Below are 14,332 nucleotides of genomic sequence, written 5' to 3' on the forward strand. Positions count from 1 at the left end.
ACAGACATGTCTGTCATCGGCTACAATGCTTATCGCTGAAAACTTTCCAAAGTGTGGGTATCTCCAGGTTGGAGTAATGGCCGTGGAGAAATGTCTTTATCATTGGTCCTAAAAATGTGTCAGGGTGTGGGGTAGGGTTAGGGGTTAGTTTCTGTTGTAGAAATTCACCTTTCGGCACGCCCATTACCCTGACCTAAAGCTATCCCTGTCTCACCTTTCATGCAACCGAGTAGATCTAAATATAATGCTATAATCAACATTTTTCACCTGCCTTGAAACTTTTCAAGTGCCTTGAAACGTGTAGCATTATTCAATGTGTTGATGTAATTTCCACTAAAACAGGAAAACAGGGTGGGACATATCGAACAGCCCCACCCCTTTTTTTTTTTAATTGCCAATTGCGTTTAGTTTATATCACAGCTTGGCCAGAGCCGTTGATGTAAAAGTTGTAAAAAATGATATTAAAAAAGCTCCATATCGCTTTAAAATATAGCATTCTGTGCAGAATTCAAATGGGTCCAATACGTTTACTGGTCTGCGCCGACTCACATATGATCGGCTCTGTGCTATCGTGTCTTTGGAGCAGAGCAGACTGTGTGCGGCTGCGGCGGTTCACTTGACACTAACGTGAAACCAGACTTCATTCACCCCAAAGGACATCATATTTACACTGTCTTGAATTGTTCCTTATCTCCTATAAAGTGCACTGTGTGCCATTCACCATGTAGAAAATAGTAAATGTGTGAACAAGTGACCAATTTTAGCTTCAGCGTCTATTTATAATGTAGTGGGCAGGACGCTGTAGATTCTAGAGAGCATTTGATTGGACAGAAAATCTGATGAGAAGCTGAAGTGCAGAATGATCTCATCAAAATCATTGATCCATATTGGCGGAAGTGAGAGACTAAGTTTTGAATGCTTATATCTTCTAAATGCGAATGTTGTCATTGTTTTGTAGCAGCTTATAGATAACGGCAACGCATATATATAAAGCTAACATATCCGTAATAAATGCTTCAATTTTGATATTGTGGGGACTTTAATCTCGACTGCTATAATAGTAAAAGCATAGTAAATGTTTTCGAGAGTTCCACATGTAATACTTAATTCATAATCAAATATGTTAGTCAATGGCCGTTTACATTGAAGTCTCACAGCAGACACGCATCTAAAAGCTAAGGCCTTTTATTTCTAAATTATGGCAATTTTTTATGTAAAGATCATACTAACATTTTAAGTGAACTTCAGAAAACATTATAAACATTTTATTTTATTTTTTTCATGCAGTTCATGACCCCTTTAAGTATGTCATTAACATTTCAGTCCTCTCTCAAATATTGTCCTGAAACTGATGAGGGACAATAATTGGAGTCAAAGCTTTTTTTTTATTTTTTATAATTACATAAAAAAATGATTAAGAAAAAGTCAAAGTTTAACTGAAATAAACAGGGCAATGTGTCTAAAATCAGATCATTTCACATTCAACCAATTGTTGCCTATACAAACACTCTCTCAATTCCCCCCTCCCTCGCCTTCTGTAAGGTAACAGCCATATAATACTGACCAGGAGAGTGACAGAATGGACACCAGTAGAGGGAGTGTATGAAGAGTGGACTGCACATGTAACTAACCCATACGCCACTTCCTGAGAAGAGTTTCCTCAGTACAGAGAAACTCCCTACAGCGGCTCATAATGCATCCAGCAGCAACCAACACTGCAACTTTCTGAAGGAGAGCAGGCCACTTTTGTTTTGCGTTCCAAACATACTGCTGTATGTCTGAGCTTGTGTGCGTAGCCTATATGTATAGGAAGACACAAAGAACATTATGAGAAACAAAGAACATTTTTACTAATATAGAAAACACATGCAGTCTGTTTAAACTGAAAATGTAAGATGAATATTGTTCATAACATTTTCGACTGTGAAATTATGTATTCTCATAAACATATATGATACAAATAAAAATATATATAAAAAAGCTGGCATAAATTGCAAGATGCAATTTCATATTATCTTGGCTAGGATTATTTTAATAAAAAAAAAACTTTATATATATAATTTCTATATAATATTCTGTTTATATATCTTCTATGTCGTTTTTTTCTGCTGGCCGTTTGAGCATGTCATTATTGGCAGAGCTGATTTGATGCACGCATTTTCAGGGGGAAATTGTTAGTTCTAATATTTCTCTCTCTCTCTCTCTCTCTCTCTCTCTCTCTCTCTCTCTCTCTCTCACACACACACACACACGCACGCACGCACGCACGCACACACACAGCGGTCTAAGCACTTCAAGGAGAAATGGGCCCTCTGCAGGAGAGCATTAGTAGGCGAACCTCGAAATCAACGCAAAGTGTCACCACGGCACCAGCCATTGGATTCATGACGCACACAAGCTGAAGGATAAAAATAGGGCACAAGCTACACTCTTGAGAATGCCTATGTACCTGACACTTCCACGGGCGCTTACTTTTCTGTGGAAACGGACTGATACTAATTTCAGTATGGAGAAAGAAAATAATTTGCTGCGAATTCGCTCATTCCTATGCTTCTAAAGTAGTGCGCGCTGCAGCACAACCTCTCTGTCTTCCGCTGTCACCCTGCAGCGCGCACACGTGGGCGAGCCCGCGCAAGCTCTGTTGAGCTGGAGGGAGGAGTAGGCACGCAAGTCAAACATGCATCCTGACATGTGGAACATTTAACTTATGTCGCTGCCGGACTATAGAACGTAATTTATTTAGAATAATATGTTTTATGAAATACTTTACGACCCAATTCTACGATATGCTTTCTCGTCGGTCGTTTAAAAAAAAGAAACATTTGCGTCCTTCAGCTAAAATAGCCCGGTAACTGTTAGCCTACATGTAAACATTTAACGTTAATATTAAACATTTTAAATAGCCTACTTAAATTATATATGCTTTTGTTTAGTTTACTTGCTATGCTTATATTATACTAAATTATTTTGGTTGAATTCGTGAGTGCGCAAAGGTTTACCTATGGTGCGTGAATGCGTCCGTGCGCGCGCACCTCAATGTCCATCCACCTAGAAGCCATCAAAAATGCACCCCCCTTCGACTGAAGAGGGTAGTGAGGAGAATAATTCCTGGCACTGTGAGACCCAAAACTACAGCCGTGTTTAAGTCTCATTTTAAATGAAACCAGATGATATTCTAATTCTACCTAAAGTAAAAAATACTACAAAGTCTTTGTGCATTTAAAAAAAAATCCTTCGGGTCGTTATGTGCACTTTGGTCTGAACCAAGTCTGTCATTCATGTTAAAATCAATGAAATTGATTACCAGATCAAGGACAGAGCCAAAGAAAACCCCTATTTCTAGCCTTTAAGATGGTTGTTGTTTTTCCACGGTGCACACAGTCTAAATTCTGAAATAAAGGATACAGATCTTGGACTAAATGAGATGTACGCAAATAAACTGGAAAATATAAATTATAGGAAAATGTACATTTTGTAGAAATTCCTACTCTCTGAAATATATTGACAGCTCTGAAAATCGTAATGATGATTTCTGATAATTTTTCTATTTTATTCAATTAAATTTGATTAATTCGGTATGTGATTGAAAGTTGTTTTGATGCATATAATCGGATACCTTTATTAGCAACAAAAATATCAAGAGTAACTTCAAAGATAAAACGGTAATGCTTTACAATAAGGTTTCATTAGTTATCATCAGTTAACAAACTAATAATGAACTGCACTTTTTTTGTTGTTAATTTCAGCATTTACTAATACATTATTAAAATCAAAAGTTGTATTTGTAAACATTAGTCATTGCACTGTGAACTAACATGAACAAACAATGAACAGCTGTATTTTGTATTAACTAACTTTAACAAAGATGAACAAATACAGTAACAAATGTATTGCTCACTGCTAGTTCATGTTAGTTAACACACTAACTAATGCTAACTAAATGAAATCTTATTGTAAAGTGTTACCAATAAATCTAAAACGAAAGTAAACACATTGTGCTGTTCGAAGAAACCACTTAACACATTTAATAGTTAGGTTATAGGACTACTAAATACCACTAAACTCATTTGACTTAATATTCAATAAAATGTAATTAAATAAAAAATAGCAGGACAGAAATAATGTTGTGCGTTCTTTACAAAATAAATATGGGCAAATACCTAAATACTATGTGTGTGTGTTTGTGCTGTGTTGGAGATAAAAAGAGCAAGAAAAAAAAAGAGTTTGTGTGTGTGTGTACCTGTGTGAGGGAGAGATACAGCTCCCTCTTTCTTTCATTCCCTGTATCTCTCCAGTTCCCCTCCCCTCACCCCCATCCCTTTGGTGAAGAGTGAACACACCCTCGGTCCGTGGCATGCAGATGAGTCTCAACAGGTTACAGGAAGCTGAAATTCCAGAAGAGCTAGAAAGACTCAGACAGGAGAGGCTGCTCAGGGAGTTCATTTGTCACATATGACATCAACTCTCAAACATTTCTTAAGAAAGTCGTTGATTCTACAAAACAACAACAACCTATCTGCTACCTTGTGCATTGCAAGCAGGGCTCTTTATTTTTGATTAATTAGATTATTAAATGTGTTTTGTGTATTTATTGCCATACATAGGCTATGAGAATAGTATTAGCCAGCCTGACCATTTCAACCCAGCGTATTTCACAATTAATGAATGTTTTTAACTCTGTATTTAGGCTATGTATAGCCTAGTCTATATAAATGGTGTTACTTTATCTAGGTTAGTGAAAATAATCACATATGGGTTTACCATGCCTTACATATCACGTATGTTCATATCACATTTTCTTGCAGAACTAATGGAAATTATCCGATAGACTTTGGAGGAAAGCAGGCTACTTTCCGACCGTTAACTCAGCCTGCTTTACGGGAATAGAAACATGCGGGGAGATACAATCATTACCATGGAAACCAATCTTGCCTGAGGAGGATGGGGATGGGGAGGTCAGGACAACTGGTTGCCTTGGAAACCGCACACATTGCTCACGCTCAGAGCCCTCCCTTAGCGGGCTGACGTGTTGCAAAGGGGGTCGGCGACTTTAATTGGCCGAAATTCAGCCTCTGGGCTTGACACCTCCCTCCCAACACAGTTCGTGCTCTTAAAGGGGAAATAAAATGCAATTTGTGAACCCGGGCTAAAAATACTTCAGCAAAGAATCAGTCTAAAATGTTACATGAATATATGGAATATGCAGTCTTTTTTGGTAAGTTGTCACTGACTGCTGTTCCTGCTCTAGATAACACAAAAAAAATGGAAAGTGAATTGCGCAACAGCCAAACGCAGAAGGGACAGCTTGTGTTTAGTACAGGCTGAAAAAAAAAGACTAAATGTTGTTTTTTGAAAAAACTCTCTCCCACCATAATATACAGAGTACTTTCTTATTAGAAAAACAAGACCAGTAAGCTAATCCAACTTGCAAAACGAGATAGCATAGCCTATAGATTAACGTTTTATTTAGCTTAGGCTATTCGTCAAGGACGTGAACCGTCACTATTCTCTTAAAAGCGCACTTGAAAACGTGGCCAAATGTAACAAAGCACCAATACACTCAACTTATTTTCGTTTGAGAAAAAAAAAAGAGGCTATCCACAAACAGAAATCTTACCGTACAAAGCAACATCGCGCTACCGGTAGCTAAATTGAATCTACCAGGTCATCGATTAAGAAAAAAATGTTACAGATCAATGCACTTGCATCGTGGGTTATTCGTTTATGCCTTTTGAGATATGTCAGAATATAGCCTACTTTTACCTCATCAGCTTTGTCAGTTAGCCTATTGTCAAAAAGATGTCTAGGCTACAATCTACGTATGGTGGCGTCCGACCCTGGGACATTGCATCTTGCGATTTATGTTAAGTTGATTACTTTGCCTTTAAGTTCACAAGGCATCCATCTGCCAAGCGGGGAAAGCTCCGCCCTGATATTTCACCCACTGGTCCTCCTGCCACCAGAATGCCCGCGAGTGTCCTGAGCAACGCAAATCACACTTCAAATCCCACAATGCTCCTCCCGTGATAAAAGGACTTCAGTGACGCCTCAAGACCGGGGAATGTAGTTTTTCCTCACTTTAATTTAGAATGACGTTTATTAAAAATTATATTTTAAAATTCTGTTTATGTCTAAGTTTTTCTGATTTGAGTAAAGAGGAAAAGAACAACAACAACAACAACAAAAGGTGAGCATGTACAATGAAGAATTAGAGTAAGTGCTTAATATCAATCGCCTATTAAAGCATCTTTCCGCAGTCCGTCCACAAACACATTCTCATTTAAATAGCTAAACCTTTTTTAAATAGGCTACACAAATTTGTCAAACAAACGCAAACCTTCGAGGTAAAAGACTGAGATTTGTGATATTATTCAAATTGAAGCTATTATCCATGCATGGCATTCTAGTAATTATTAAAAATCAGAAGCCTAAGTATTATTTTCAAATACATTGTTGTTGCATGAGCGTGTTTTTGTAATCTTTGTTTTGACTCGACTGAAGGATGTTGTTAAGGTAAAGAATCATCTCCTATAGTAGACCATCAGAAAGAGGTAGGCTACTCACCTCAACTAACAAGAAAATAGTAAATCCGACATTTTCTATGAAGCATTTAAAAGACAATTAATTTTCTCTGTGATGATGGAAGTTTATATCCACTGACGGTGACCTCTATCACAACTGGAGAGAAAGCATTGACTGATGATTCACGGTTGCTGGAGTATAGGCTAGTGTTTATGCTTTTTTTTTTTTTTTATAACAGATGTGTTGTAAATAAATGTTTTATGTCACTGTAAAAGACAGTTACACGACTTGTACAGCAGAGCTCTTCAGTTCTATATCAAATTCACATAATTTCTGGTGTTAAGATGCAAGAATGTAAATCTTGATCTGAAATCTTTCCTTTCAAGCAAATGTTTATGTGCGGCCAAGATGAACAAACATTCAGTTAGATTCAAGGGAGAAATTAGAAGGTGCTTCCAAATGTTGTTTAGCTTTCATAATTTGTAAGAATGTTTAGCAATTTTTATACAAATATACCCATACTCATTCTCATACCCTTTCACATATTTATATATTATCCCTCTCTTGGTTTGTCCAGTAGCCAGTTGCAGTACTTGTATTAAATTATTAATAATATTCTTTTTAGCTAATTTAATTACTAGTTATGAAATATAAAAGCCAAATAAAATTTCAAGTTAATGATATGTGAATACATCAGAATTGTTAGTTCTTGTGATGGCTATTTCATTATAAGAATGTGAATGTATTCCATTCGAGCAGGAATAGAGCAACTTTGTAATTGGAAAAAAAATAATTAATTATATAACATGTCCAACGTTTGTTTAGCTTACATTCGACATGCACAAACAGGTTTTTGTTTAAAACATATACACATATATTTATACATTTAAATAAATTTACATTTTAAATTGTAATGAAACCTAAATTGATTGAGCTTTAAACATCCATTCATTATCCAACAAAAGTTTTATAGGGCCATTGACACCACAATCACTGAATGTGACACCCTTACCCCACCGCTTAAAACAAAATGTGAGAATGCCTAGAAACTTTAAAACTATGCCTTTTAAACATTAAAGCATGATTGTTTGGGGTTTTCAGATGGATGGGTGGATGGATGAAGAATGGCACACACAAGGTTGTAAACGTTTGCTTAGACGTCACTTCTGAAGATACAGTTATGATAATAAGGAATATATAAAAGAATGGTATATGACACTAAAAGAGAGGTGAAGCATCTTAATCCTGCTCTATGTTTAGAGGCCCATTAGCCTGCATTAGGACTAATAGTCTGCACTCAGTATATATCTGGGAAGAATTTTGATGTCTTAAACATCCTTTGGCATAATTGGAAAGCAACAGGATATAATAAAGCTGTTCTTTCAAAGATAGAAAGTCTTCTTATTTGCAAATCATTCAAATCACATTGGGTTAATGTGATGAACTCTGCTTGGACACCTATGAAATTGAGGAGAACTGGCTTCATATCCACCAGAAATTACCCTGAGATTAGATGATTAAAAGTAATTACAAAAATGAAACGTTAGTTTAGGTCATTTCTTTGCAGATGCCACTTGGTTTGATATTTTGTTTTCTAATGCAATGTCATTCACACATTTTAAATGTGTCTTAAGTGTCCAAATAGTAATATGGAGTGGATGGATGCACTGCTGCACAAATGAGTTGTATGAAAGGACCAAATTGACGCAACATATTTATAGTTATAGTATAAGTTTTACAACTAAAAATGTAACATCTATGTCTGCATTCTTGGTCTAAAGCAACTTATCTGCATGTATTTCTTTAGTACAAGATCTATCCTATCCTTTAGGGCTGCATTACAGCAGTTTATTATTAAACTAGTTAGAGATTAGTTTCTAAATCTCTTCTGTAAATTATTACATATTACTGTACCAGCTTTTCTGTGCATTACAAGACCCACTGCCAAACCCAACTAAACTATGCTCTAAACGTGGAGATTTATATCAATATCACTTCTTATCATTATGAAGATTCCTTCTGATACAACACAGATATGATAATTTTTTATTTATCTTATTATAAGATTGTAAATCATAAGCTCAAACTTAAATTGTAAAACAACTTAATTGTCAGTGTCTTTACTGTTTTTTCCACATTAAATCTGTCTTTAACACACGACTATAATACTGTTATAATCATTTATGTATGTATGTTGGTAACTTTGTGTAAAGAGTTTGGTGCTTTTGGGCAATGTTAAGATGCAGAGCTGTAACATCGGAGTTTGTGTGTGTGTGTGTGTGTGTGTGTTTGTGTGTGAGTGTGAGTGTGAGTGTGAGAGAGAGAGAGAGAGAGAGAGAGAGAGAGAGAGAGAGAGAGAGAGAGAGAGAGAGAGAGAGAGAGAGAGAGAGAGAGAGAGAGAGAGAGAGAGAGAGAGAGAGAGAGAGAGAGAGAGAGAGAGAGAGAAATTTAGATTTTTGACTCAGGCAGAACCAAATCTGATATTTAGAAAATTTAGCGGGACTGTTTTTTTTCTTGTTTTTATTCTAAATTTTATTGAGTCAAAGTTGAAAAGTTTGAGTTGAAAGATGGGGAAACATTTTACAGTCCTTTGTGGAAGTTTTTCCTCAACTTTTCCTCAACCCCAGTTTAACAATATTTCATCTGTTAATATGGGAACATCTATCATACCAACGGGTAAATTAATATCTGTCAATATATTTATGAATATCTGTGCTGAAATGCTCCAGAGCATACTTTATTCATCATCTGTTTTGACTTTCTAAAAATTATATTAGATGTTTTTATTACTTATAATATCTTTATCTGGATTATTTGAGATTATTGATATTCCACAACTTGACATTTTAGATAATTTAATTGTCTTGTATATTTTTTATAGGTAATGCATATTTGAAACACATATAGCCTACAAGAATAAGGCTATATATTTTATATTACATAGTATGTTCATTACATTTGCTATGTTTGAGTCAGAATCCTCCATTACATAATGTTTTTCCATTTACAAAATCCATATGAAATAAAAACAGGCTACAATATATAAATAGATTTAGCCTACTTATATTTATTATGATATTTATGATAAATGGTTTAACGTTTCATATGCTATATGGGTTACATGTAAGTTGCAAATGGGTATAATAATGTTCTTAAAATATCGATTGCCAAAAAATAAGTAAAAAGAGTTTTAATGACTGTTAATCCAGAGTGTTTTTCATTTGTTTACAATGCTTAGTACTTGTTATCTTATCCTATTTAAATATATATATATAGGCTATATATTAGTAAATTTGTGTCATATCCTTAGTCTCTCCGGCACACATGACAAGAGCACGCACTCCGAAGTACAATGCGCCTCATGAGAACATTCCAGTTTGGTAAAGTCAGTTTGGAATTTGAATAGCACAGAAGAACCGCCTCTCTATGATTGGACGAGATCAAAACCTCTGGGTGGAATTTGCTTGTCACTCACCGATATTCTCAGCCCCTGATTGGCCGAAGGTAAAGTGGGCGTAAAGTTCTTCGCCATATATATACTATGGCAGCAAGCGCAGGCTAATGATTGCCTTCGCTCACACGTTGAGGCAGAAACGACCACGTTCAATGTTTCTCCACAGAGCTGACTTAAGCCTTCGTCCCCGAACGAAATATCGTGATTCTGACTAAAAGAAAGTTAGTTACTTTCGTCAGAGTGGTGGGAAAACATCACGACCCCGACCATGATCAACACCATGGAGTGTGCAGTGGATGCACAAAGTCTAATTTCGATATCATTACGAAAAATCCACAACTCCCGTACGCAGAGAGGAGGAATCAAGCTGCACAAAAACCTGCTGGTTTCCTATGTACTGAGGAACGCCAGGCAAGTCTACATGAACGAGAAGTACGCCGAGATCTACAGGATGCAGCAGTACGAGGAGGTGATGACCGTCTGCAACGAGATCCAGGAGCTGAACCCGCTCGATTTGATGGAGGACTGCGAGGAGCAGACGGGGGACTGCTGCGGCAGCGCGAGCGAGTCAGCGAGCCTCTGCGGCGCGCTCTTGCCCGTCAGTCACCAGGTTCCTCCGGTGCAGCACATCCAACCCAGCAGCGCCTGCTCGGTGCCCATGGCTCTCCAAAACGAAGAGGTCTGCAAAGCTCCGGATCCCTCGTTCTACCGCAGCTGCTGCGCGGAAGCCTACCCCGTTTCCAACTGTGACTTTTCGCCGGTAAACAACATGCACTGCAACAAAACTACAGTGCTCGATTTGGACACGCATGTCGTTACCACAGTAGAGAACGGGTATTTGCATCAGGACTGCTGCGCTTCGCTCCAACAGTGCTGCCAGGGCGCACAGAGCCCAGCCAAGAAACGCAAGCTTGACTTTGGTTACTACGTGTCCGAGATCGAGGAGGTGCCGGATTTTACGCCGTGCAAAAGAGCGAAATTCGAGGACTCTTCATACGTGTGCACGGAGCATTTGGACACGTCGAACATTTCCAACCTCATCTCGATCTTCGGCTCGGGGTTTACGGGACTGGTGAGCAGACAAGCGGACTTGGAGCAAGCCTTAAACGGACAGTTCTGTAGCAAACAAGCCCTGGCGAGTTTAGGGGCTTGGACGAGAGCTATTGTAGCCTTTTGACTCTGTGGTTAATGCGAATACAGATACTTTATGAAATTGTACAGAGTCTAAGACAAATTGACTTTTATTTTTGCAGCAAAGTTATTTAAGCGTTTTTTATTTGGTTTGTTCTTAGTTTCGTTTCAGTGGGGGTGGCGGACAGTGGTTGTAGCCTACCACTTGTGATGTCCTGTCCTTTAAAACAAATGTCGATATTACAGCAAACGTTTTAATACGAAGTTGAATTTCGTTGCCTTAAACCCAACGCAGACTGCTAGCTATGGCCACAAACATGGAAAGTCTCTGAATGTGTCGCTCGTGGATTGTTTCTCTTTTCTCTCCCCTTCCCAGGAACTTTCACAAAGATGTATTGTAAAAAAAAAAACATTACTAGTCATGTAATGTTGGGAATAACAGGCTGCAAACGGAGAAGCCTACCCACTGCACGCTTATTTCTCACACAAAACACTTTAAGCAGTCGTGTCATATTTTCTAACATTTTAACGACTACCAGTTTACCAGTAGGACAGGCTACTACAAGACTATATATCTGAGCTCGTGTTGTTGTTAACGTAGAGCTACAGGAAGAGGACTGGCTTCAACAGACTACATTCTGTAATATCATACAGGGCAATCAAGTAGGCTAATGAAGGTGCAATATATGAACCCCCTCCCTGTCTGAGTTTATTGTTTTCTGTATTATGAATTGTGCTGTTGAAAGTGGCGAGGACTGGTGCGTTTTGTTGACTGCACTGACTGACCTACAGCTCCAGTTCCTCTGAGTGTGTTTGTAGTTCGCCTATGCCAGTCACCTCATCAACACTGAACGTTGGGGCCATTAATTAACACTACAACTCCCATAATGCACGCCGTGATTTAATCTGTCAGCCAGGTATTTTTGTTGACTAATCAAGTCTCCAGCATTAGCCATTTCCTGCCCCCTTACTCTCAGAAAAAGTTAAAGCCTTCACAGTAATTCATAATGCCAGCATTTGCTTGGTTTTGTGGGTTTGATTTTATTTTCTACAAACTTAGACCTTTTGTTCTAAAAAGGCAATCTCATAAATTAGCCATACGTCCTCACATTATATAAGCACTATGTGTACTGAATTAAAGACGTTTTAAGACGTATTCTCCATATTTTGTTGGTATTCTTGTATTTTTGTGCATATTAAATTGTATATCACCGGGTAAAACTGTTTTAGAAAGTATTTGTTTAAAATTTATAACCTTAATAAAAAATGAAACTTACTTTGCATTGCCTCTTTTTGTGTATCTTTTGATAAACCAAGAGTGTCAATTAAAGCTAACATTTAGGCCTCATCTGGTGATAGTGAGCTTGACTCAAAGCAATACAGAAATCTGAAATAAATCTCATCTACCATATCCACAGCAATTGAGGTCATAGTTATTAGCCTACACATTTGCCATTTTTCCATAGGCTATACTTCACTAATGTTAGTTAGATTTCTAATCAAGGCCAAACTCCATTTATATTTCACTCACATTTTTTTTTTAACTCAATGGCTCTCCAAACTGGCAACAACTGTGCATACGATTTTAGATACTAAATAAATATTCTCAGCATTGTTTACCTGTTTTATATCACCTGAAATTGATTTGCCATTAGGCTACCTGTGGGATATTGAACTGTCACCTGTAGGCCAAGAATAAAACAACTAATGAGAAGGGAAATTATAGGTAAAGCCTACGCACCATATATAGAATACAACTAAAAGCACACAATATAGTAAAGCCTACATTTATAATGAGGGTTTCGCATGCAAATACCATTACCCATAAAATAAAAACTTTTGCCTGACACACGCGTCACGTCTTATTGGCGGGCACTGTGTTCAAGGCGCGCGCACTTTTTAGCCAGAAACTCTCGCTAAACTTGCAGACTGTGTTATCTCTGCTGTATGCCACATGGTGGTGTTCTTCAAAATCAATGAATGAAGGTATTAGAGCGCCTATGTAGCGGCACCTCGGGCTGACCTCGAATCCGCTGCTCCCTGCAACCCCCTCCACCCCTCCCCTCCCTGTCCTCTCCCCGGTCTCTCTCTCTCTCCCTCTCTCATCTCTAGCCGAAACCTCTCGACTCCTCTCAATCTGAGATACCGCACCGCAGTACGCCCGACACATCAACGTCCAACATACATAGGCTATTGTCAGGTCGTTGTCTTAGCTATTTTCGACGAATATAGCTGTTTCGCGCATGGTTAAGTGTCGCTAAAAAGCAGGTAATTCGGTCGCGCGGTAACATTAGCCTATGTTTGTACTTACATTACGACGAGGCGTTTAAAACCGTTCAAATACGTTGTAGCTTGGTTTGTAATGCGACGGTCACGTCTTAGAAATAACTGAACGATTCAACAAGGTTAATTAGATGTCGGCTTAATTAGTGTGAAAGTTTTATTTGAACCCGTTTGTTTGTTTTGTTCTGAATATGCTCATATTAGGGGTAATGTTTCAGTGCTAACGTTACCAAATCTATTTTTATAAAAAGACCGTTTGTATATTCGTTTAATTTTTGACAGCCGATGTAGCCTAGTCTGTGGTGTATGGCGAGCTCCTCCGCGTGGCGGACGCGGGTAAAGCTGCGACGGAGAGCGCGCGCACGAAACGAATGCAGATTTTCTCATTTTACGTGATGGAAGGATCCATACGCTGTCAATTATACACGCACACAGAATCTTCCACATAGATAGCACGTGTTTCATTAGCCGGTAGACGTGATATATATACTAAATGCGCCTTTGTTTACACTCTCCTAAATGAGCAGCCTTGTGAAACGGGCTCAGTGGTAACATCAAATGTTAATGAAGACAAAAGGCAAGACTTTAATCTTATCTTATCTCAACTGCGCCTGTTGAACTCAGCAGTGGAGCCTGCGTGAATACAACTGAATTGAAACAGGGGAGGCGGCTGGGTGTTGGGGGTACATTCGATATGAGTTCATGTCAATAACTCCGCAAGCTGTGCGGGGTTTCACAGTGGGGGGACTGGACTGACTGGGCAGATGCTGAATTTGCTAACCACTGAAAATGACTCAACTAAAAAATACAGAATGTGAATCGGCCTTTCCTGCGTGAAGGTCTTGTGGAACACTTTGAAAAAACCCTAAAAAGAATCTAATTTGCTTCAGAAAACACCTTATTTTATATAATAAAATTATATCAATACACCGGTGTTGAAAT

At 38.1% G+C, this 14,332-nt stretch overlaps 1 protein-coding gene and 1 long non-coding RNA gene across 2 annotated transcripts; one reads left to right on the top strand and one right to left on the bottom strand.

Moving 5' to 3' along the window:
* Positions 1-408: 408 nt before the first annotated feature.
* On the bottom strand, positions 409-5,967 carry LOC306995416. The gene is made up of 3 exons (XR_013796846.1): positions 5,764-5,967; positions 2,450-5,109; positions 409-1,797 (listed from the first exon to the last, which is right to left on the bottom strand). It is a non-coding gene; the product is annotated as an uncharacterized lncRNA (long non-coding RNA).
* Positions 5,968-9,623: 3,656 nt separating this feature from the next.
* Positions 9,624-12,382, top strand: ier5l (immediate early response 5-like). Its single transcript, XM_079607855.1, has one exon. It carries the CDS (start codon positions 10,245-10,247, stop codon positions 11,151-11,153), a length of 909 nt encoding a protein of 302 aa, XP_079463981.1. The 5' UTR covers positions 9,624-10,244; the 3' UTR covers positions 11,154-12,382.
* The last annotated feature ends 1,950 nt before the right edge of the window (positions 12,383-14,332 follow it).

This window comes from Phoxinus phoxinus (genome assembly GCF_949152265.1).
Source record: "Phoxinus phoxinus genome assembly, chromosome: 3".
Lineage (NCBI taxonomy): Eukaryota > Metazoa > Chordata > Actinopteri > Cypriniformes > Leuciscidae > Phoxinus > Phoxinus phoxinus.